The 26,088-nt window shown below is 38.9% G+C and overlaps 1 protein-coding gene across 4 annotated transcripts in view; it reads left to right on the top strand.

The window, feature by feature from the left end:
* CNOT10 (CCR4-NOT transcription complex subunit 10) overlaps positions 1 to 26,088 on the top strand; it is a 58,294-nt gene that overhangs the window by 14,340 nt on the left and 17,866 nt on the right. For 2 of the 4 annotated variants that reach the window (XM_057705993.1, XM_057705991.1), the window contains exons 4-13: positions 2,731 to 2,881; positions 5,644 to 5,786; positions 8,708 to 8,794; positions 9,670 to 9,753; positions 11,195 to 11,312; positions 14,580 to 14,729; positions 16,028 to 16,230; positions 20,352 to 20,473; positions 20,724 to 20,900; positions 21,793 to 21,870. In XM_057705993.1, the coding sequence (XP_057561976.1) occupies positions 2,731 to 2,881; positions 5,644 to 5,786; positions 8,708 to 8,794; positions 9,670 to 9,753; positions 11,195 to 11,312; positions 14,580 to 14,729; positions 16,028 to 16,230; positions 20,352 to 20,473; positions 20,724 to 20,900; positions 21,793 to 21,870 (1,313 nt within the window). Of the gene's footprint in view, positions 1 to 2,730; positions 2,882 to 5,643; positions 5,787 to 8,707; positions 8,795 to 9,669; positions 9,754 to 11,194; positions 11,313 to 14,579; positions 14,730 to 16,027; positions 16,231 to 20,351; positions 20,474 to 20,723; positions 20,901 to 21,789; positions 21,871 to 26,088 lie in introns of all 4 variants that reach the window. The other 2 variants (XM_057705992.1, XM_057705990.1) reach the window with 1 other exon arrangement.

The raw sequence follows: 26,088 nt of genomic DNA, 5'->3' as shown, positions 1-26,088 counted from the left end.
CGGTTAGAAATAAGAGACCCCTTCAGGCTCTTCTTGATTCTTTATAGGAGTAAAGTAATTTTTCAACCCTGTTAAAATTCAATGAAAATGAAAATAACAGCCAACATTTATTAAATGCATAGTACTTGATTCCATATTTCATATTAAGTGCTTTTATACCTCATATAATCCCTGAGGTAGGTGTTTGTTATCTCACTTTTAAATAGAGGTTTAGAGAGCCTACTGTTTTAATTTTTACAGCTAGGAAGGGGAGGAGCAGGATTTGAACTAGACCTTCTGACTCTTGAGCCTGTTCTCATAACTGCCTCAGCCTTTGTAAACATATATGTCATCACATTATAGCATTGCTCTAGTATTATTAACCATGATTTATCTGGAGCTCCAGAACCAAAGGAAAGATGATGTTTGCTCATGTCTAGTACATGTGCCCTGCAACCCCATAGAGAGTTTCTTGCAGGGAACATTTATTTGGTCTTTGAGTACAAGTTCACCCTGAAGAATTTTTTTTTAGAATAAGAGGCTCCTGCAGACTTCCTGTTAAGCCAAGACAACTGCTTTCTGAAATCCTTTCATCAGCCTTTATGCTTAATAAGATTGGTTCAATAACCCCACTGCCCCCGCCCCCATGCCTTCCAACTCTCTTGAGTTTCCTACAAGTGTTTATACTTGTGTCTCCTTGCTTTCTCTAAGGCGTACTTCTGTTTAGTCACATGTTCTGGGCATAGTGACACACCTCTTCAATCTATTCCACTTTCAGTGACTTTTTATCTCATGTAGTGAGTAGTTTTTGTTCTGGCTAGAGCAATTACTGGATTATTTTGGTGAATCATAGAAAATGTGGCCAAGGTATTCATATTGTAAGTTCAACTGTTGCTGAACCAAAACTCCTTAGTTTATCCAAAACCCCTTTCTCTGGCTAAGAATTATCCCTTTCTTAGCTCATTTTCTCTTCATTGCATGACTACCAGTTTCTTTGGAAATTGAGTTTTCTCTATTTAAAGAGATTATTTTTAATCACTTGAAGATATAGACTGGGTAAGTGAAAATTATAAAGACCCCCAAACTCATTGAGATACACGTGCTGTTAGTTAGCTGGGACCAGTTGTTAACAATTGAACCCCCCTGTCAGGCTCACCAGATGGGTGATTGAAGTCTGCAGAATCTGATTACAAATCACTATGTATGATGAACTTTCTGTTTCTTGCCATTAGCCGGACCAAGGTTGTTAAGTCCCTGTACAGTCATCCCTGGGGGTCTACAGGGGGCTGGTTCTGGGACCCACCCCCACCCGCACTGCAATAGCAAAATCCACAGTTATTCAAGTCCCTTATATAAAATGGCATAATATTTTGCTACAATCTACACATATCTTCCTATCTTCCTGTATACTTTAAATCATCTCTAGATTATTTATAATACCTAATACAATGTAAATGCTATGTAAATAGTTGCCAGCACACAGCAAATTCAAATTTTGCTTTTTGGAACTTCTTGGAATTTTTTCCCCAAGTGTTTTCAATCTGCAGTTGGATGAATCCACAGATGTGGAACCCGTGGATACAGAGGGCCCGCTGTATGTCCAAGTTCCACTGCTTAATTTAGGAAAACGTCAGTCTTAGAATTAATTACTTAACATTCTTCAGTAATTTATTGCCATCTTCGTGGTGGCAAAGAAAGATAAGTCTTAATACAGGTAGAATTCCATTTTAATGTGTTCTGTGGAATTACAGAATGGTTGTAAAGCTTGATTAAAATTTTAAAGTCTATTACAGAAAGCGGGTATAAGATAGTCATTAGTTTTAAAATGCAAATTGTTGTGACCTTTTTTCTTTTGATATCAGTTCTGGATATTAGGGTTCTAGTAAAGCCATTAAAGGCCTGTTTTCACCACCATGTGTGACAAAGTGTGTTTTTGTTGTTCATTGCTTTGAAAAACCTTTTTTTAAATTGTGAGAATAAAACCTGAACGTGATAGGGAAATCAGGAAATATACTTTCTAGCCATATGACAAGATAATTAAGTTTTTTGTGCTGGTTTCCTTATTTATAAAATGGAAATGATGATATCTATGTCCTTGAGGTACAGGAAGGATTAAATGAGGTATTCTCTGTAAAGGATTTAATGCGGCAGGCCTGGCACAGAGTTAAATAGTGTAATTTGTTAATGTTTAAATTTACTTTGGTTTTTACAAAATGGAATCAAACATGTATATGTAGCGCATCACATTCTCATAGGAAAGGTCATCTTGAGTTTTGCCCACTCCCTATGTAGCCTCTTGCTGTGTGAGGCTGGAAAGTGGGGATCCAACTCGAAGGCCACACTGGCTGTTAAAAAGCATTGAGGACACCTTCCCAGTGGCAAGGAAGAGACTCGCCTTGCCTTGGGCAAGGTACTTAATAAGAGTCCCATCAAAATGTTTTATTTAGGGCTTCCTAGGTGGCGCAGTGGTTAAGAATCCACCTGCCAATGCAGAGGTCACGGGTTCGATCCCAGCTCCAGGAAGATCCCACATGCCGCGGAGCAACTAAGCCCGTGTGCCAAAAAAAAAAAAAAAAAGTTTTATTTAACAGAATTTTATTATGAATAAAATAATTTTTAATATGTGAGAGTAATTAAAATCTAGAGGTCCTGTTGAAAATGTGGAAAATTTTAGAGTAAGAAATGTTTATTCATTTAGATTCTTTCACTTTGCTCTTTGTTGGAACATAACCCCTGTTGATTGTTTCATAGGTGCACTCGGCTGTTGAAGAAATGGATGGATTAGATGATGTTGAAAACAGTATGTTGTATTACAATCAGGCAGTCATCTTATATCATCTCCGGCAGTATACAGAAGCCATATCCGTTGGTGAAAAACTTTATCAGTTCATAGAACCTTTTGGTATGTTATCTGTCAAGTCAGAAATTTGCCTGTCTTATACTTGTGAAGGTCTCTGATACTTTTACCTAGATAATAACCTATATCAGAATTACATGTGAGTGTTTAAAGATGCACATGTGAGTATGTCAGGTTTTCTTAATAGTTAGGAAAAATAAAAATTATATCACTTTTAGATGAATCTAGGTTTTCCTTTAACATCCTGCTATTACCCCCACCCCAGTTTTTGACGATAGCTATTAGAAATGCTGTTTCTAGTTGAAAAGATTTAGTGGTTTTTTTTCTTTGCTGTTTAAACACCACCTCAGTGTACCTGATCCTTTCTTTCTTGAGGTGTGTATTAAGGAAGGGGTGTTTTGGAATGTTAGGGGACAGTGTTGTATTTTATTTTGTATATTGCCTAAATGAAATTTTTGTGGGTAAACATAGAGTAGATAGCATAGAACAGTTAGCTTTTTTTGTTAACCAGCTTACAATTACTAGCCTCAAGGAAGAGTAGTAAGAAAAATAAGGACAAAAAAAAGAAGACGGAGCAAATAAAGCAGCAGAGCTGGACCCAGGAGATGTGAGAGGGCCGTTGGCTTCAAGCCTGTGAGCAGAAGATTTCATTTTTTGTCTTTTCTCCGTGGCTCCTTTCTTTTAAATTCAAAACACGAGTGCGAATTCCTGACTCATAAACCCCTTATTGCTGTTATGGTCTGCACAGGACGGCGGGGAGCAGGTGCTGCTCTGGTGCTTTGGTAAGGTTCCAGGATCCCTTGTAGTCATGGCGGGCTGGACGGCTCTCACTATGGCTCCAGGGAGGCCTTTTCTGGGTGCTCTTCTCCTGCCCCTCAGCCCTGAGGACACGGTGGCTGACAGACTAGGCAGGAGACAGCAGTGGTGAAAGATGGTGTGACTAGGGACCCGTTCCTTTCTCCTGTAAAGCTGGAAATCACAGTTATACTTCTAGGATGGCACAGATGGGCTTTTGCTAGAAAGCTGGTGTTTAGAATTTCCAGAACAGTTGATGAAATCCTGTTCATCTGTACTATGGCTGAGCAGAGTATAGCAAGCAGCTAGTCAGTATTGAGATCCATTTTTCCTCCTTGTTTGAATTTTTTTTTTAACTTTGTTACTTGGTTCTTCATACAACATAAATTTATTGAGCATCCACTATGGACCAGACACTGTTCTGGGGTCTGAAGATAATGCAGTGAATGAAATAAAGTCTTTACCCTCATTAAACTTATGTTCTAATGGCAGAGAGAGGCAATAGAATAAATACATATTGTGAGGTAGTTAAATGCTGCAAAGAAAGGCTAAAAGTGGGTAAGAGGATTGACTGGGGATTTTGTTTGTTTTCTTTATTTTTATAAATTTATTTTATTTATTGACTGCATTGGGTCTTTGTTGCTGCTCGTGGGCTTTCTCTAGTTGCTGTGAGCAGGAGCTACTCTGTTGCAGTGCCTGGCTTCTCATTGTGGTGGCTTCTGTTGTTGTACAGCACAGGCTCTAGGCATGTGGGCTTCAGTAGTTGTAGCACGCAGGCTCAGTAGTTGTAGCACACGGGCTTAGTTGCTCCGTGGCATGTGAGATCTTCCCTACCCAGGGCTCAAACCCGTGTCCCCTACATTGGCAGGTGGATTCATAACCACTGCGCCCCCAGCCAAGTCCTGGGGGTGTTATTTTTAGATAAGGCAATTGAGGAAGGCCTGGGATAAGACAGTATTTGAAAAGAGGCTTGAATGAAGAGGGAGGTGAGCCTTATGACTGGGGAAAGCATCACAGGCAGAGGTAATAGTGTCTGCAGAGGATCTGAGGAGCAGCAGCATGCTGTCCGTGGTCACTGGAGCAAGGTTGGGAGCACAGGTACAGCATTTTAGCCTAGGTGAGGGCTCACTGTTTTTCACGTGTGATGGGCAGCCGTCGGAGATGTGCGACCCGTACACATCAACTGCACTGATTTTACTTCTGAATGGATTCCACTGTGGCTGCTGTGTAAGAGCAAGAATGGAATTAGGAAGACTTGTTAGGAGGCTTTTAAGGGCTTTGAAGTATTCAGTCCTTGAGTATAGCAGCCTTTTTTTAGACCCTTTCCATTTTACTTCTCTTTTGAAAGGAAAGGAAAATAGTGTTATGTCATATACCAGGTTATCCCTCTTCTCTTCACTGGGCTCTTCTTCCTTTGAATTTTTTGTCTTTATATTTTCCTCTTGGCTGTTTCAGTTTTCTGGTATACTCCAGTCCATACCTTGTTTCTTTTCTGTCTGTAATCACCTTGTTTCTTTTCCGCATCTCTGTGCCTTAGAAAGGAAGTCTTTTTCTTGGAGTCATAACCCTTTTTGGAATTAGAAGGAGTCGCAAGGGATCACCTGGTCCACCCCCTGCCTTCGGGTGTGTGAAGTATTCTCCCCATTTTACAGGTCAGCCAACTGAGGTCTAAGTAGTTCGGTGACGTGCAGAGGCTGCACATCTATTAAGTTAAGTACGCACCAGAATTAGGGTTTCCTTCCACCTAAAGTCATACTTCTCATTTCATGCGCTGGTATTTGGTAGGTATTTTTCCAAAGGAATTTCAGAGAGTAGAATCCCTCATATGAGAGGCCTTGAGACGCCTAATGGAATGACATCGTGGCTTCCAACCATGGCTCTAGGTAATGAACATTCCTTTAAGTCAAGACTCAGGCTTTACTTTTTAGAGCTTTTTCTGAGGGGAGTGGTCTGAGATATTTGCTTCACTTTGGATTGTGACTTTTCTTTTCCCATTTTTTTCTTCCCTGCAGAAGAAAAATTTGCCCAAGCAGTGTGTTTTTTGCTTGTAGACCTGTATATATTAACCTACCAAGCTGAGAAAGCTTTACATCTTCTTGCTGTTCTGGAAAAAATGATTTCACAGGGCAACAATAACAAAAATGGAAAGAATGAGGTGAGTGTTCTAAGGTGATCAGACTAAAATGTAAAGTATGATTAATATTTATGATTATTAAATATTATAACAGGTTTATTGAAATATTTACATACACAAAATTTATCATTTTCAAGTGTACAATTCAGTGGTTTTTAGTATACTCACAGAGTTGTGCAGCCATTACCACTATCTAATTTCATCACTCCAGCAAGAAACCCTGTACCTGTTAGCAGTGATTCCCTTTCCCTCCTTCCCTCTGCCTCTGGCAACCACTAGTTCACTTTCTATCTCTGGATTTGCCTGTTGTGGACATTTCATATAAATGGAATTATAAGCTGTGTGACCTTTTGTGATTGGCCTCTTTCACTTAGTGTATTATTTTCAGTTTGCCATGTTGTAGCCTGTAGCATTCTTTTTTCATGTATTTCATTCCTTTTTATGGCCAAATAATATTCCTTTATGTGGATATGCCACATTTTTTTATCCATTCATCAGCTGATGAACATTGGGTTGTTTTCCTCTTTTTTTTTTAAATGCTCTTTATTGGAATGTAATTGCTTCACACTGTTGTGCCAGTTTTTGCTGTACACCAAAGTTAATCAGCTGTATTTATACGTATATCCCCATATCCCCTCCCTCCCGTAACTCCCTCCTACCCTCCCTATCTCAGCCCTCTAAGTCATCACCCATCATCGACTTGATCTCCCTGTGTTATGCAGCATCTTCCCACTAGCTATCTATGGGATATATCTATTTACATTTGGTAGTGTATATGTCAGTGCTACTCTCTCACTTCGTCCCAGCTTCCCGCGCCCCGTGCCTCCCCCACCCGCCTTACCTCGGGTCCGTTCCCTGCATCTGCATCTTTGTTCTTGCCCTGTCCCTGGGTTCATCAGTACCATTTTTTTAGATTCCATATATATGATTTAGCATACAGTATTTGTTTTTCTCTTTCTGGTTTACTTCACTCTGTATGACAGACTCTAGGTCCATCCACCTCACTACAAATAACTCAGTTTCATTCCTTTTTTTTTTTAGTTTCATTCGTTTTTATGGCTGAGTAATAATTCGATTGTATATATGTGCCACATTTTCTTTATCTATTCTGTTTTCCTCTTTTGGCTGTTATAAATAATGCTGCTGTGAACACTGGTGTACAAATTTTTGTGGGGGAATATGCTTTCAATTCTCTTGGGTGTATATTTAAGAGTGGAATTACTGGATCATTTGGTAACTCTGTGTTTAACTTTCAGAGGAACTACCAGACTGTTTTCCAAAGTAGCTGCACTATTTTATATTCCTACCAGCAATTTTTGAGGGTTCCAGTTTCTCCACATTCTCACTAGCCCTTATCTGTCTTTTAAAAATTGTAACCATCCTAATAGGTGTGAAGTAGTACCTCATAATAGTTTTGATTTCCTTAATGACTAAGGATGTATGCTCACATCTTTTCATGTGTGAGATATTAGTTTTACAGAATGTGAAGATTAGAATGAAGACAACAAAATTCCATAATCTGGGAAATTTTAATCCGTAAAGTTTTTCAAAAAGAGGACACATTTATGACAATTAAGCTTCACCATGTTCCGGAGACACTTGGCGTAAATTAAGAATACACCTTCGTTCTCCTGTTTTTCATTTTGCTTGTGCTTCTGGCTGCCAAGGGACAGTCCTTTCTTCCTGTTCCTACTCCTTTGTTTAAAAAGGAGTATTTGTAGAAAATAATCAATACATTTCTTTCTGCCTAAGTTTTTGAGGTTTAAAAAAAATATCTAGCATTACTTTTTTGAAGTGTGTATATATGAGAGTTCAGTTAAATAATCTTCGCATTATTCCCAAACATTGTTGTGTAGTAAAATATTTCATTTTTATATTCAGTACTTGTAATAGTTGATGAAATATAACTCATTTCAGCAGATGCTGTGTGCTCTGTGAATTACTAAGGTGACAGAAATGAAAACACTGCAGTTGTTGCTTTTCAAGAAACTCAGGTCTGTGGGAAGAGAAAGGTGGAACAACATCTGTTTATGACAGGCAGGAAGGAAGTTAGGGAACGTTTCAAAGCAGTCTGGATGTTTGATTTGAGCCTTAAAAGATGTAACAGTTCAGCAAGTCAGAAGAGGAAAGATGGAGCAGGGTGATCATCTTGGCAGAGCAGAGAGCACAGAAGCTGTGAGCGTGGCGTGTGGGAAGGATTTCTGGTAATCTGACCTGAGGGATGTGATGGAGATCATCGAAGTGAGATTAGCAGCTCAAATATGGGTCAGATTGTGAAGGACTTTGAATACTTTTCTAGGGATTTAGGGTATGATGTTGTTGGCAGTGTTGATACCAGAGAAAGTTTTTCAAGAGGAAATGACATGATCTGTTCTAGGTTTTAGAAAGATAATCTGAGTTCTGCCCAAGTAATATCCAGGCTTTTTAAACCTAGCCCATCATTATACTCAACTGTGTGCTTCTTATAAGCAGAGTTTCTTGTCACTCACCCCAAACTTTTTTTTTTTTAATTTTTATTGGAGTATAGTTGCTTTACAATGTTATGTTAGTTTCTGCTGTACAGTAAAGTGAATCAGTTATACGTATACATATTCCACTCTTTTTTAGATTTCCTTCCCATTTAGGTCACCACAGAACATTGAGTAGAGTTCCCTGTGCTAAACAGTAGGTTCTCATTCATTGTGTATTTTATACAGTGATGTGTATATATGGCAGTCCCAGTCTCCCAATTCGTCCCCCACTGCTTCCCACCTTGGCAACCATAAGTTTGTTCTCTACATCTGTGACCCACTCCAAACTACTAAACCTGAATCTTGGGACCTGGAATTCAGAATTTTGAAAATGTTCTCTAGGTGATTCAGATTGTCTTACATGGAAATCAGTGATTTCACTTATGGTCAAAAATATTTAATTTTGGTTAACTTTGTCTCACCACCCTACAGACTGGTAATAACACCAACAAAGATGGTTCTAATCATAAAGCGGAAAGTGGAGCTCTGATAGAAGCTGCAAAGTCAAAGATACATCAGGTAGCGTAAGTTTTAAGAGAAGTTATACATGACATGTATTTACTTGTAGTTATGAGTGATGAAGAATGTGATAGATAATTGAGAACAGTGAATAATTCAAGGTGTGTATGTTTATTTGAGTATCACAGTTTAGAAGCACATTTATCCTTCTAAATATATCTTGCTCAAGACAGTAATGCAGTATCATTTCTTTTAATTCTCTGTAGAAAATTGAGAGAAATGACCTGGGAGTGTATTGGATGATAAAAGTCAGTTTGTAGAATTTAAAATTCACTGTTAGGTAGCCCAGCGGTCCCCAGTCCTTCTGGCACCAGGGACCAGTTTCGTGGAAGACTTTTTTTCCACAGAAAGGGGTTTTGGGGATGATTCAAGTGCATTACATTTATTGTGCATTTTATTTCTATTATTACATTGTAATATACAGTGACATAATTACACAACTCACCATGATGCTGGCAGGAGGCGGAGCTCAGGCAGTAACACGAGCAGTGGGGAGCAGCTATAAATACAGATGAAGTTTCGCTCACTCACCCGCTGGCCTCTCACCTCCTGCTGTGCGGCCTGGTTCCTAAAAGGCCACTGACCAGTACCAGGGGCTGGGGACCCCTGAGTTAGACATATGCAGTTAAGGATTAATAGGATTTTTGCTTGGAACTTAGATATAAATTTCTACCATGTTTTAGTTTTTAAAAGTATATTCCAAGAATATGGTAAAAATAGATTATTTAAGATAATTTTAAACTCGCTTTTGCAAGTAACTGGTATAACTGTGTTGTGAATAGATTGGGTTTAATTTTCTTAACTAGAAAGTAAAACTGCTTCAGCACCTGTAAATCCACCACAGTTCCTACATAGTAGCGTTTTTCCTTTGACAGTATAAAGTAAGAGCGTATATCCAAATGAAGTCCCTGAAGGCATGCAAAAGGGAAATCAAGTCTGTCATGAACACAGCTGGGAATGTAAGTTTCTTCTTGACTTTTCTCTTTTTTTATTCAATTAGTAGCTTTTATGTCCTAAATTTTCTGATTTGGACAAGAGGTATTTGTCAGTTTTAAATAATTTATCATCATCTATTATGGTGTATATATACTGACAGCTATAAACCTTTATATTGAGTTGTGAAGTAGTGATCATACTGTGTCTATAATTTAACGTAATAGTTTTCTCGCTTAAAACTATAACAAGCATTTCCCGTTGGTATGTAGTCTTCAAAAACCACCATTTTAAATAGCTGTCCAGAATTCCGTGAGTGGTTTATCACAATTCATGTAAACATTTTCTTTAGGATTCTTTTAGGTTATACTCAAAACATTTATTAAAGATAAACAGTTTGATTGTAGCCCAAACCTGCCCCTTGCAAATGACCTTTGGCTTGACAGTACCATCAATTTGATTAGTGCCTTAGTAGTTGAGTTATAATTACTCCTTTCTTTCCTTCCACTCCATCCCTCCACTGATAAGTAATTTTTTTAAGACAGTAGAGGGAAAAGACAGGTAGTTTTAGGAAAGCTGTTAATTAAAAATGTGAAATCATACAGTTTATAGTAAGAATAGTTCCGGAAAATGACTCTGGAAGTCTCAGGCAGGATCCAGGTTAGCCACTGGGTCAATGGCTAATTATGTGATTTTTGAGAACAGTTGTAGCCTCGACCTAAGGGGTAGACTTGAGGCTAAGAGGGAAAGGCTTACATAGCCAGCCAGCCAATATTAAACATTTTTTGGGAGAAAAGACATGATTCCCTTTCTTAAAGGATGCCATAGTCAGTGGGGAGAGACAAACAAGAGAATAAAGTAATTGTTAGTCGTACCCAAATCAGGAAAACTTCAGGAGGAAGTTTTAGGAGAAGCAAAAGGTGTCTGTGATCCAAAACATGATTTTTGTAACGGGAAGATTAGCCCTTGAAAATAAGACATTGTGTGAGGGAATTTTTCCATTCATAAAACGACACTTTTTTCCCCCACTTGGAAAAGCATTTGACTATTTGTACTTCTTTGCGTTCTGATGTAGACATGTTTGTATCCTGAAAAAAATAAGGAAGATCACCAGTCTCTGTAATAACCATTAAAATGAAGGACCTAGTTTGTGCTGTTAAATTGGCTTTCAGTTAATAGTGTAATAGATGAAGACAGTCAGTGGATACTTTGCAGACTGTATTCTTATTCATATATGTTGTATGTACTTTTTTAAGTAAACCTTTGATAATTCAGTTTGTAAAGTGCTCTCTGCCAGGTTTCATTTAGATTGTGAGAACGATGGAAAACTCAGAGACCATAGTTTTTGTGACTATGGCTTAAGTGATTCATGTATATTCTTGACCACATCCCAGTGCAGCAGTCTGATTACAGTCTCACATTAGGCATCTGAAGACAGACTGTAAGAAACTTATATTTTCTTTACAGTCTGCACCCTCCCTGTTTCTTAAAAGCAATTTTGAGTACTTAAGAGGCAATTATCGAAAAGCTGTGAAGCTGTTGAACAGTTCAAACATTGCTGAGCATCCAGGATTCATGAAAACAGGTAAAAGAAATTTGTGAAGTTTTGGCATTTTCTTCCTGACCCTTCTACGCCTTATTGCTTGGCTTTTTTCCTAGACTGCTCTTCAGAGTTATTTTTGCTAATTTTTTAAATGAAAATATTTTATTATTTCTGCTGCAGAAAATTACTGAAATTTTATTTTATTACTTGTTTCCATTTTAAAAGAAGCCTCACTTCTTCTTTTCTTTTACTTCACATGCTCTTTCTATCATTTTGGTTTTAATACCAGCTTAGAAATTATGTCCAGGGCATAAGGTCCTTGGGCTTTTGCTCTGTGAAATGAGACCTTTTAAGGAAAGAAGATGATAATGTTTTTACTTTCCCCCTTCCCTTCTCTCCCATAAAAGCACTGAATAATATGAAAGATAAAATTTGCAGCTGTCATTTGGGTTCATATCATTGCTGTTTTATGGAGAAGAAGGAGAAAAATCAGTTTATTCAAGAAATGAGGTTAAACTATTGAAAATATTTTGTACCAAGTTCAGAATGCAAAGGATGAATATAGTGTTAGTTTTATTTGAGAGTCTATTCAGACCAGTGCACAGAACACACATGCACACATACTCACCCCTTCCCCCATTCACCCCTTCAGCTCAGTGGAGTCATAGAGGATGGAGAAGGGCAGGTTGTTCCATCATAATTCTCCTGGGTACTCTGTTTGTTCTGAGTACCCATTTCTGATTCTGCTAAATTTTTATTTTTCATGTTTTTATTATCATCGTTTCCCCTCAGAGACCCTCTAACACTCAAACTGAAACAGTCTCTTGAACTGAAAAGGTAATATACATTTCAGAAATCTTACTTAGAATTGCCTTGACACAGGTTTCAAAATTGATATTGTCAGTCTTTAAAATGGAACAGGACGTGTAGTTGACTAGTCAGTAGTTGTGATAATCTAATAGGAAAGATTTTATATATAGTTGTATACTTTAATGTATTGGTATTTTTCATAGTATTAATTTTAAAATATTTAATTTGCTTCCCATATGTAAAATTCAGTATTTGCTGCTGGTAAACTAGGCTTTTTAGAGAAGATTTGGGACTAGAATTTTTCTTAAATTTTTCATAATGCCACTCGCCAGAAACAACCTCCTGTAAAACATATTAATGTATTTCTTTTTTTGTATGTTTGCATTGGGTCTTTGTTGCTACGCATGGGCTTTCTAGGGTGTGGTGAGCAGGGGCTACTCTTCACTGCAGTGCACGGGCTTCTCATTGCGATAGCTTCTCTGGTTGCGGAGCACGGGCTCTAGGGCACATTCGGGCTTCAGTAGTTGTGGTGCATGGGGTTAGTTGCACCACGGCATGTGAGATCTTACTTGACCGGGGATCGAACCCGTGTCCCCTGCATTGGCAGGCAGATTTTTAACCAGTACACCACCAGGGAAGTCTTGGCAGGAGGATTCTTAACTAAATGTCCCCTGCGTTGGACCACGCCACCAGGGAAGTCCCTCATTGCTTAATTTTATAATATATCAGAGGGACTTCCTGGTGGCGCAGTGGTTAAGAATCCACCTGCCAATGCAGGGGACAATGGGTTTAATCCCCAGTCCAGGAAGATCCCACATGCTGCGGAGCAACTAAGCCCCATGCACCACAACTGCTGAGCCCATGTGCCACAACTACTGAAGCCCATGCACCTAGAGCCCGTGCTCTACAACAAGAGAAGCCATCACACTGAGAAGCCCACACACGACAACGAAGAGTAGCCCCTGCTCACCACAACTAGAGGAAGCCCGTGCAGAGCAGCCAAGACCCAATGCAGCCAATATAAATAAATAAGTAAATCTTTTTAAAAAATAAATAGATAAAATAAAATATATCAGAGGCCAACCTTTAGTTTTTAGCATTAAGCATTGAATGAATATTCTCATTACTAATTTTATCAATCTAGTTGGATGTTTTATCAAATCAAGAAAAAGATAGACTATCAGTAAATTGTTTTGGAGTGTTTGGGAAACCATTTAGAAAAAGAAAGCATTTAGAAAAACTTGGATTGCTTTCATTACACCAAAATAAAATCCGGAGAGATGAAGGATTAAAATGTAAAAATAAAATTGTAAAAGCATCAAAAGGAAATTTGGGTGAATATTTTATTTTTGTGGTCAGGAAGCCTTGATTAGACATTATCCAAAATCCAGGAACCATACAGCTTAGAAAAGATTACTAAATTTGACCACATAAAAATGTAAAACTCTTTATGATTAAAAACATAAGCATATACACACATACACACACTCTGAACCAAGGCACAAGACAGATGACAAACTGGCAATGGGGGAAAATACTTGAAACAAATGTGACAGAAGGTTTCTATAACATACACACTAGCAGGTAACCAATAGGCAAAACATCTGTGACCAGATTTTTTAAGTGGGTAGAGAGCAGGAAGAGGTAAGTGTACAGGATAAGAAATACAGATGCCCACGACTTCCCTGGTGGTGCAGTGGTTAAGAATCCACCTGCCAATGCAAGGGACACAGGTTCGAGCCCTGGTCTGGGAAGATTCCCACATGCCTTGGAGCAACTAAGCCCGTGCGCCAGAACTACTGAAGCCTGTGCACCTAGAGCCTGTGCTCTGCAACAAGAGAAGCCACCACACTGAGAAGCCCATGCACCGCAACAAAGGGTAGCCCCTGCTTGCCACAACTAGAGAAAGCCGCGTGCTCAGCAACAAACACCCAGTGCAGCCATAAATCAATCAATCAATCTTTAAAAAAAAAAAAATGAAATGATAACCCACAGAATGTGAGAAAATATATATTAAAAAAAAAAAAAAAAAGGAGACAGCTTCCCTGGTAGCACAGTGGTTAAGAATCCGCCTGTCAAGGCAGGGGATGTGGGTTCGATTCCTAGTCTGGGAAGATCCCACATGCCGCAGAGCAACTAAGCCCATGCACCACAACTACTGAGCCTGCGCTCCAGAGCCTGTGAGCCACAACTACTGAAGCCCGTGTACCTAGACCCTTTGTTCCACAACAAGAGAAGCCACCACACTGAGAAGCCCGAGCACCGCAATGAAGAGTAGCCCCCGCTCTCCACAGCTAGAGAAAGCCTGCAAGCAGCAATAGAGACCCAATACAGCCACACACACACACACACACAAATTCTAACACCTTGTAAACTGTTCTATAGGGACTAAGTAGAGTTGCACATACAATTAACTCATGCTTGATAAGCCTGATTCTTGTATAGTATGTATCAACAATAAAATTTGTCTGTGGATAAATTTATTTGTGTTTTTCTCAGGTGAATGTTTGAGGTGCATGTTCTGGAATAATCTTGGTTGTATCCATTTTGCTATGAGCAAGCACAATTTGGGAATTTTCTACTTTAAAAAGGCTCTGCAGGAGAATGACAACGTCTGTGCACAGCTCAGTGCAGGTAGCACTGATCCGGGTAAGCCCATTGATGGGGGACAGTTTATATTTTACTGCTTGAGGAAAACATGATTTTAAAGAGCAAGCATCTGGTTAAAATGCATGCCATATGTTCTTACATACACTTAACACTGATCCTGCCCCAAAATTTGACTCTGGGGATTTTTAGTAGATGTTGCTACTTTGAGTAATAATCAAAGAAGTTTAAATTACATTCACTTTTTCATGGATTTGAAAGTCAGTAATCCTATATGGTAATGTTATAAAGCAAAATATTTTGGTAAGATTTCTTGACTGCACCAAACTAATTTTATTTTAGCTTCTTTTCAGAGTTTCCCATGTGATACTCTTGGCAGCACCTGACAATCTTTAAGCAAATTCCTGAAGTTTATTCCTTTAATGTTCATAGTAGGTGGATCCTTGATCTGAAATGCTTAAAATCAGGCTTTTTAAAATATTTTAATTTTTTTTTAATTTTAAAAAACTATTTATTTTAAATATTTACTTATTTATTTATTTGGCTGCACCAGGTCTTAGTTGCAGCACGTGGGATCTAGTTCCCTGACCAGGGATCAAACCCAGGGCCCCTACATTGGGAGCACAGAATCTAAACCACTGGACCACCAGGGAAGTCCCACTTTTTAAAATATTTTAAAGACTATTTAACTGATGAAAAATGTATCCAAAAATCACAAGTAGTCTCTCTCTCTTCTTTTTTTTTTCCTTTTTTGTGGCCACACCACTTGGCTTATGGGATCTTAGTTCCCCAACCAAGGATCAAAGCTGGGCCCCAGCAGTGAAATTGCCGAGTCTTAGCCAGCGGACCACCAGGGAATTCCCTAGTCTCATTTTATTATGAACTGTGACAGGATAAGTTAGTGAATAATAGTTGTTTTAGGTAGAGTACATTAGTTTTTATTTCTGTAGTAAAGTTCCCTAAACACCCTAACGTTAACTGAATGCTTCTGGTTAAGAAAACACATGATGCTAAAATGGTTGACTGAACTAAAAGTGAAGAAGAGTGGAATCTTCTTGCAGGCTCTAAAAGTGTGGAAAGATAGTGTAAGGTTCAGTGGAGTGAGAGTGGGGCTTTACCTTCCTGGAGCTGGCAGATGAGAAGACACATCTTCTGGCCCCAGGAACACAGGTTGGGGATGGAGATCGTCATTGTGGTGAGAGCTGTTTACAGCTTCAGATTGGGGACTGGGGTCATTGGTGTCAAAAAGGTAGTAATTGAGTACTTAGTGGCATAAATGTTTTTGGTGGAGCTATTATTTTAAATCTGATCATTTACTCTCCTCTGCTTTTTATCGTCAGGCAAAAAATTTTCAGGAAGACCCATGTGTACATTGCTAACCAACAAGCGGTATGAGTTGCTATATAACTGTGGGATTCAGCTGCTTCACATTGGAAGGCCTCTTGCAGCATTTGAGTGTCTGATTGAAGCTGTGCAGGTCTATCACGCGAATCCCCGCCTCTGGCTACGGCTGGCTGAGTGCTGCATCGCTGCCAATAAGGGGGTGAGTCTCTGTCTTTATGAACCCCCACTGCTACGTGTTGCCTGGAGGGCAAAAAATACTTGGAAACGTAAAGACCTCCCCCCCTGTTTAACTCTCAGGGAATTTGTAAAGATTGTCTTCTTTATCAGTTGGACAAAATCTCGTTTCGTGGAGTCACTTGTGTTCACTCTCTGGCTCTTGGTGAGTAGGGCAACATGTGTCAGCAGTCACGTTGAAAAGCTGAAGCCATTAAGAAGGTCATATCTTTTGGAACAGTGGTCTGCTAGCTGCTGGGGCAGGGGCCACGCTGTCAGCTGCTGTGGGAGTGGTGCATGCGCCCAGAGATTAAAGGGAGGGCTGCTGATAGCACACTGAGTGAGGAAAGAACTGTGTTACGCTGCATTTCCTCCAGGGCGTGTGGGTTTACTTTTGATTCAGTAAATGCTGTGAAGTTAGTGGATTACCAGGCTGTTTCTCTCTGACACGTTTTCATCCACAGTGGCTGTGAGAAATAGGCCAGTTTGCGCTAGTGTCCGTGCCTAGATTATCTCCAAATTGCAGTTGGTGAAGGCCTTTTGAACCTCAAGTTCCAGTGGGGAGAGGTCAGTGGGAGGTAAGGGAAAGACAGGTTGTATCAGAATCACCAGCTATCTGGACCACCCCATTTCCTAGCCACCCACCCCCCACCCTTGCCAGACTCAGGCTCATCGGGTCTGTGAAAGTGGAGGGTATGGCATCATGAGGTTTTGCCTGGCATGCTTGCCATAGGTGATAGCACTTCCTGAAAAGCAACTACAGGAACTAAAGGGATTAAAGAGGTGTGTTTGCCTGGCAGTTTTCACACTTAATACTTAAGTAGTTTATGATTTGAGTACACCCCTGGGGGACAGATGAATGTTGTCTTTGAAAGGCTTCAGTGGTTTATTTCATTGTACTTTTCCTTTTAAGGGACAACTTTCTTATTGGATAATTCTTAAGTTAACTGATAAACAACTCTAGGCAGAATTTATACTTTTTTTTTAAAACAAAAGGATCTCTAGAAAGTGCTTATTCTCGTTAATGCGATGAATTTAATCAGTGTTGGAGGCGTTAGTAAGGTTTAATATTTTCTTTTAAAATTACTTATTTTTAAACTAAAAATAGAACTACCATATGATCCAGTAATCGCACTGCTGGGCATATACCCAGAGGAAACCATAATCCAAAAAGAAACATGTACCGTAATGTTTATTGCAGCACTATTTACAATAGCCAGGACATGGAAGCAACCTAAATGCCCATCAGCAAATGAATGGCTAAAGAAGATGTGACATATATACACAATGGATTACTCAGCTATAAAAGGGAATGAAATGGAGCTATATGTAATGAGGTGGATAGACCTAGAGTCTGTCATACAGAGTGAAGTAAGCCAGAAAGAGAAAAACAAATATAGTATGCTAACACATATATACAGAATCTAAAAAAAAAAAAAATGGTACTGATGAACCCAGTGACAAGACAAGAATAAGGATGCAGATGCAGAGAATGGACTGGAGGACACGAGGTTGGGGGAGCGGGGGGCGAAGGGGAAGCTGAGACGGAGAGAGTAGCATAGACATATATATACTACCAACTGTAACATAGATAGCCAGTGGGAAGTTGCTGTATAACAAAGGGAGATCAACTCGATGATGCATGATGCCATCGAGGGCCAGGACGGGGAGGGTGGGAGGGAGTCGCGGGAGGGAGGGAAAATGGGGATATGTGTATAAATACAGCTGATTGACTTTGGTGTACCTCAAAAACTGGTACAAGAGTGTAAAGCAATTATATTCCAATAAAGAGCTTAAAAAAATAAATAAAATAAAATTACTTATTTTTAGAAATAATACTTTTATGGTTGTCTTTCTTCTGTGGATTTCATTCTGATGTTTTTCTCTCTCCTTTTTTTTCCTGGAAAGTTCTAAATTTGTAACTTTAAAAAATGGTAAAGATTACTTGGTTGCCATAACTTGGTGGATACCAGAACACTCACAGTCTGTGCTACTAACAGGAAATTTGCCATAAATAATTATCTATTTATCTTTGTGCTTCTCCTCTTCTTAAACCTGAGGTGGGGAACTCCCTGGCGGTCCAGTGTTTTCACTGCCAAAGGCCCAGTTTCAGTCCCTGGTTGGGAAACTAACAGCCCACAAGCCGTGGACAGCATGGCCAAAAAAAACATTAAGGACTGAGAAAAATAAAATAAAACCTGAGGTGACCTAAAAGACCGTAAAAACAACCCCAAAGTACTCTTGAATAAAATCAGAGAGGAAAATCCCAACAGGAGAAATTATAAACTCCAAATAAAATTTTGTAACATTTATTTACTCAGGACAAAAGGGATGCTGAACAAAGTGGTTTATATCTTCCAAAATAAATTCATTTTTTACTAAACAGAACCAATTTAATTATAAAATTGGTGATATCTAGGAGGTCATTTTGTCCTTATAATCTGATGCATGCTATTTCAGACCTCTTCTGATAGATGCAGGGTTTATGTTTACCTGGGCAGTGTATGATATATAAGAAAAGGTGTGCTAAATAAAAAACATAGACTCAACTAGAGTACTTAAGAGAAGGCTACTTAAAAAATCACCATGTACTGGCTATTGTAAATAGTGCTGCAATAAACATTATGGTACATGTTTCTTTTGGGAATTGGCTCCAGTTTGTTCCTGTGTATGAGAATCTGCAGGCCTTAATAAAATGCAGGTACGGGCTTCCTAGGTGGCGCAGTGGTTAAGAATCCACCTGCCAATGCAGAGGTCATGGGTTTGATCCCAGCTCCAGGAAGATCCCACATGCCGCGGAGCAACTAAGCCCATGTGCCAAAAAAAAAAAAAAAAGGAAAAAAAAAAAATACAGGTACATTGGAGACTTAGAGTGAAAGGGGAAGATAAAGGAAATTGGCACCACTAAGCTCCTGTAGTGAGATAATGTATCGTGGCAAAATATAAAAAGAAAAAACTGTGTGTGCGCAAATAGCTTTTTACTGTTTTCAGTTTAATGTTGACAGGGCTTTAGGATTTTAATTTCCTAGAAGGTAAGAATTGTGCCCATGTAAATTTTGACATATATAGCTTGTTTGTGTATTTATGTTGTTGACACTTTAATACTTTCAATTAAGAAGGAGAGGATCTTGGACTTACTAGGTGGCGCAGTGGGTAAGAATCCGCCTGCCAGTGCAGGGGACACAGGTTCGATCCCTGCCCCAGGAAGATACCACATGCCGTGGAGCAACTAAGCCTGTGCGCCACAACTGCTGAGCCTGCGCTCTAGAGCCCATGTGCTGCAACTGCTGAAGCCCATGTGCCTAGAGCCCATGCTCTGCAACAAGAGAGGCCACTGCAATGAGATGCCCCCGCACCACAACAAAGAGTAGCCCCCGCTAACCACAACTAGAGAAAGTCCGTGTGCAGCAACGAAGACCCAACACAGCCAATTAAATAAATAAATAAATTTATTTTAAAAAAAAAAAGAAGGAAAGGATCTGCGATTTAGGAAGTGGAGCTGCTTCCCTTCTCTTGGTCACTGTGTTTTTGTGGCTCTTATTTTCCTTACTCTGACATCGAAGTGCCTGTCATATGCAGCGTGGTGCCCGGGGCACAGAATGGTCCACATAAATTATTCTGAATAAATGCTTGAGTCATTCTTTTTTTTTTAAATACATTTTTTTTTATGTATTCTTTTCCATTATGGTTTATCATAGGATATTGAATGCGGTTCTCTGTGCTATACGTAGGACCTTGTTAATCGAGTCATTCTTTTTGTTTGTTTTTGAACATACTGTGTGGCATGTGGGGTCTTAGTTCCCTGAGCAGGGATCGAACCCTCATTCCCTGCAGTGGAAGCACGGAATTCCACCTGAGTCATTCTTGAATTGCTTTTTTCTTTCAGAATTACCTCAAACCTTATACTAATAAAGTGTAGTGTATGTCACAGACTTTCAGCCTCATGTACTCTTCTCTTCACCACCAAGCATTTCCTGTATCACCCAAAACTCTACATTGATGGATCTTAAGAATTTTCTCAGAGTAATTGTGAAAGGTACTGGATTATTTTTCATATCCTGTCTTGCAATTCCATTAAATTAATTGGAAATTATTTGTATTTTGTAGACTTCTGAACAAGAAACTAAAGGTCTTCCAAGTAAAAAAGGAATTGTACAGTCTATTGTTGGTCAAGGCTATCATCGTAAAATAGTTCTGGCATCACAGTCCATACAAAATACTGTATATAAGTAAGTATTTTGCAATAAGAAAGTGTATGTATTTAATACTATTTCATAATAATGTATATAAAAATACGCTTAGGAATTACTTCATAGGAGGAGCCACTTTGTAACTAGATTTAACTACCTATATTAAAATTTCTGCCTATCAGAGGGCAAAGTTTTTAATATACAGTTATATTGGTTTTATTCCTGATAATAGAGAAGTCTTATTTATTGTTTTTTGTTTTCTTAGCTAACTTGGTTTTGTTCTTTTAAGTGATGGACAGTCTTCAGCTATTCCTGTAGCCAGTATGGAGTTTGCAGCCATTTGTCTCAGAAATGCCTTATTGCTGTTACCTGAAGAACAGCAAGATCCAAAGCAGGAAAATGGGTCTAAAAATAGTAATCAATTAGGTGGCAACACAGAGAGCAGCGAGAGCAGCGACACTTGCAGGTATTCAACCCCTTTGACCTCCCTTGATGAAACCTGCAGCCTCAATTTCCAAGTTCTCTGTTTTGAGTAATAAGAAAGGAAAGTATGAATGTTTAAGTATTTCTGGAAGAGAGAAATAAGGTGAGGCTAAGAGGGGAGAGAACCTTAAACGAGAAAAGTTGAAAGTCACAGCTTTTCACTGCCAGGAGGAATCATTGCAAGAAATCCTGTTGCTGTTGGAGATGGCTCTTTTTTTTTTTTTTTTTTTTTTACTTTTATTAAAATAAATATTTAAATCTCTAAAACTTCTCTTCTCTTACTATCTTCTGCCCTTTCTCCTAACATACTATAAACCACTGGCTTCCAGAATATTTCTATATATTTCTGGTTTCCTACTATAAATTAACCATTATGCCAATCTATAGAAATTGGGGGAGTTTATCTGATAATAAACACCATTACATGTAGAGAGTTCTTTTTACACATGGCACCTTTAAACTCAAGTCTTCCATCTCAGCATTTTTTCTTGATTATAATAAAAATACATGTTTATTATAGAAAATCTGAAACAAAATTGTGGAATTTTTTTTCCTCCATCAAGGGATTATGCTTGGTAAAAGACAGAAGAATGAGAAATGTGTGAGAATACTGGAGTGGTTTCCTTTGTATAGTAGAGATATTTTTTCTGTTAGAGACTTTTTAAAGTGGTATCATGTACTGGGAAAAAGAAACTAATATATAGTGTAGCTTTAACATATTAGCAATACCAAGTTACTAAGCATTTTTCAGTGTTTTGGTTTTTTACACTTTTTTCATGAAAAGTTGCTTCGAAGTGGGTATAGGGAAACAGAATTTTACCTTTAATTATTTATTTGTGCTCTTCATAATTAGGAGCCTGTTTTTATTTTAGCAGTAAAAGCCACGATGGAGATAAGTGCATTCCAGCTCCACCTTCTTCCCCACTGAGAAAACAGGAATTAGAAAACTTAAAGTGAGTATCTACACAAAATTAACATTACCTCTACTGAAGTGACCACATTGCTTATCTCCTTTATTTTAATATTATGAATTACATTGATTTTTTAAAATTTTATTGATTGATTGGTTATGTTGGGTCTTCGATGCTGCACACGAGCTTTCTCTAGTTGCAATGAGCGGGGGCTATTCTTCATTGTGTGCAGGCTTCTCGTTGTGGTGGCTTCTCTTGTTATGGAGCACAGGCTCTAGGTGCGCAGGCTTTAGTAGTTGTGGCACATAGGCTCAATAGATGTGGCTCACAGGCTTAGTTGCTCCGCGGCATGTGGGATCTTCCTGGAGCAAGGATCAAACCTGTGTCCCCTGCATTGGCAGGCGGGTTCTTAACTACTGCACCATCTAGGAAGTCCCTGAATTACATTAATTAAATGTCAGATGTTAAACCAACCTTTCAATCTCGTGAGTAAACCATACTAGTCAGGATGTATTACCTTTTTTATAAATTGTTGGATTGTATCTGTTAATATTTTTGTGAGGAATATTTGCTTCCATGTTCATGTGGAAAGGTGGTCTGTGCTTTTCTTTCCTTAAGGTATCTTGGTTAGGTTTTGGTTTCTGAGTGATGCTGAACACATGAATAAGTTGGGAAGTGCTTCTGCCCTCTGTTTTCTGAAAGAGTTTGTGTAAGATAGGTATTGCTCCTTCCTCAAATGTTTGATAGAATTCACCAGTGAAGCCATCTGGCCTAGCGACTTCTTTGTGGGGAAGCTTCAATAATGAATTCAAGCTCTTCAATCGATGAGTGCTATTCAGATTTTCTATTTCATCTGTGTCAGTTTGGATCAGTTATATTTTCATCTATGTAAATTATAAGCTCCATTATTTTTGCTTTGAACAGCCCTATATATGTTAAAATGAACAGAGTAGTCTTTTATGTTTAGCCACATGAGTACCATTTCCTGATGATTTTATATGATGTCATTTCCCTTCAGTCTGAAGATCTCCCTTCAGCATTTATAATAGCACAAGTCTTCGTTTTCCTAAGGTATTGTGTTTTTTTGTTTTTGTTTTTTTCCTTTTTAAATCTAAAATTGTCTTTAATTCATCTTCATTCTTGGAGGATGTTTTCACTGAATATAGTACTTTAGGTTTTGTTTTTGTTCTCTTTTCAGTCAGCTCTTTCAAGATGTCACTGCATTATCTTCTGGCCTCCACTGTTTGATCCACAGCTGTTGTATTGTAGGTGCCATTTTTCTGTCAACATAGATTGTCTTTGTTTTTCAGCAGTTAGACCATGATGAGTCTAAGCATGATTTTCTTTGTCTCTAATCTTCTTTGGGGTTATCTGACTTCCTTTTTTTAAATTTATTTATTTATGTATTTATTGGCTGCGTTGGGTCTTTGTTGCTGTGCACGGGCTTTCTCCAGTTGTATGGAGGGGGGCTACTCTTGATTGCAGTGCACGGGCTCCTCATTGCAGAGCATGGGCACGCAGGCTTCAGTAGTTGTGGCACTTGGGCTCAATAGTTGTGGCTCCCGGGATCTAAAGCACAGGCTCAGTAGTTGTGACACACGGGCTTAGTTGCTCCATGGCATGTGGACCTTCCTGGACCAGGGATCAAGCCCGTGTCCCCTGCATTGGCAGGCGGATTCTTAAACACTGTGCAACCAGGGAAGTCCCTTAGGTGACTTTCTTAAGTCTGTAAATTTATCTTTCAACAAATTTGGGATATTTTGACCATGATTTTTTCATATTTGGAAGTAGGATTAATGGTTCAACATTACTTTTACGAATTACTTCAATAATAGGACTGCAAATTAAAATGGAAAGAAAGCCGTCATTCCTTATGTTTTCACCTATTAAGTTGCAAAAATTGACAGGAGTATAGTTAAGACATTTATATATTGCAGGTAGCATTGTAAACTGACAGGTAGTTTTGGAAAGCATTTTGTCTATTCATGTTTTTTCCAACAAACATTAGTGCTAGTCTTGTGCTAGTTGCAGGGGAATCAGAGGTAAAAGAAAAAGCACTGCCCTCAAAAGCAGATGGCAAACACTTAGGAGAAAATGATACTACTTAGTAGATAAGCTATTAAGTATTAAGATTTGGGGTGTATCTTTTCTTCTTGTGATAATTTGATCACCGTGATAAGTGGAAAATGACCTCACTTTAAAATTTTGCATTTCTTTCAGTCCATTCAAGGTGCTCAATCTGATGCCAAGGTTTATTGATCACTTATGTTACTTTTCCTGTGAACCTCCTGTTTTTAGGATTTACCATTTTCGTATTGGGTTCCTTTTCGTTCTTATAAGAGTTTTTCTATATTAAAGAAATTGGTTTTGGGGCTTCCCTGGTAGCACAGTGGTTAAGAATCCGCCTACCAATGCAGGGGACACGGGTTCGATCCCTGGGCCTGGAAGATCCCACATGCTGTGGAGCAACTAAGTCCGTGTGCCACAACTACTTAGCCTGCTCTGTAGAGCCTGCAAGCCACAACTACTGAGCCCACGTGCCTACAGCCCGCGCTCCACAGCAAGAAAAGCTACGGCAATGAGAGGCCCATGCACCACAAGGAAGAGTAGCCCCCCCCCCCCCCCCCCCCACCGCCACACACAACTAGAGAAAGCCGGTGTGCAGCAACGAAGACCCAGTACAGCCAAATATAAATAAATAATAAAGTAAATCTTAAAAAAAAAAGAAAGAAAGAAAAGAAATTGGCTTTTATCATTTATCTTGTAACATTGTTTCTGATATTTAGGGTCTTCTGTTTTTGTTTTGGCTGTGCTGGGTCTTTGGTGTGGCACGAGGGCTTCTCTAGTAGCAGTGCGTGGGCTCAGTAGTTGCAGTGCACGAGCTTAGTTGCAGTATGTGGGAGCTTAGTTCCCCAAACAGGGATCAAACCTGGGCCCCCTACATTAGGATTGTGGAGTCTTAACCACTCAACTACCGGGAAGTCCCTCTGGTATTTAGTTGTAAAGCAGAATTTCATTTATTAAGCATCATATTTATCAATCTTCTTTTATTCTGTCTAATTCCCACTTTGCAGTAATAGCCTCCCTTTCCTGGATTTTACGTATGTATATATTCCCACTGTATCCTGTTGTCAGGAGGAAAGCATTAATCTTCTGATTATATGGAGAAAAATCTAAAATCTGAAATTTAATTAGAAATGAGGAGTTGGTCACTTAAGATTTTGAAAGCAGTGTTTTGATTTTTTTTAACTTGACGAAGGTAATTGTGTGGGTTTTTTCAATAATCTTCAGTTATATTAAAATTTCTTGAATTCTTATTTCATGTATGAGTCATAAGATAGAAGAAAATGAAAAATACTGTGACAAATTACTGGTGAAACAATGGCATAAACAAAACATACAAAAGAATATTGCTGTGGAGTAAAATAAAATGGAATTTTTAAAAAAAATCAAATTTGGAGGTTCCCTGGCAGTCCAGTGGTTAGGACTCCTCCCTTCCACTGCAGGGGGCACAACAGGTTCGATCCCTAATCGGGCAGGAACTAAGATCCCACATGCCACATGGCACAGCCAAAGGAAAAAAAAATCAAATTCCAACCATATAACTAAAATAAACTCACTGTGCTAGATTTTCTTCCTGAGAGGAAATGTGTAAGAGTAAAGCAAATTAAGTAAAGCTAAACTGGGTTTGGTATAAAGTGAGCTGATGGGAAGGGGTGGATTATAAATTTCAGCCAGGACCGTATTTGAGAAAATGCTTTTATTTGCCCGAAAAATGTACCATTTCCCCCCAATATGCCTAATGTTTTCTCTACATGCCTCTGGTTATGGAGCCACCTGCATTTCATAATTATCTCAGGGTTCATCTATCCATAGCAGGTTATCTTACATGGTAACATCCTTGTAAGACAAAAGGTCCTGCAGTGTAGAGTGAATCTTGGCCAGTCCCAGTGCTCAGCTTCCTCTTCCTTGAGGCGCAACCATGGACCAGCTTTCTGTGTGTCCTTCCAGGGAGATTTCTCATTATCATCCCAGCATATATATAATTGGGATCTTTACACTACAGCTGCTGAGGTGCACCACCGCTCTGTACCTTACTTTTCACGTTTGACAGTATGTGTTTAGAAATTGTTCTACTGAGTTGGCCAGAAAGTGTGTTCTGGTTTTTCCGTAAGATGTTATGGAAAAACCCAAGTGAACTTTTTTGGCCAACCGAATATATCAGCACAGAGCTCTGTTTCATTCTTTCTAATGGGTGCA

This window comes from Hippopotamus amphibius, chromosome 13, assembly GCF_030028045.1.
Source record: "Hippopotamus amphibius kiboko isolate mHipAmp2 chromosome 13, mHipAmp2.hap2, whole genome shotgun sequence".
NCBI classification, from domain to species: domain Eukaryota; kingdom Metazoa; phylum Chordata; class Mammalia; order Artiodactyla; family Hippopotamidae; genus Hippopotamus; species Hippopotamus amphibius.
The sequence above is the reverse complement of the archived record's forward strand: the minus strand, read 5'-3'. Positions and strand labels throughout refer to the sequence as shown.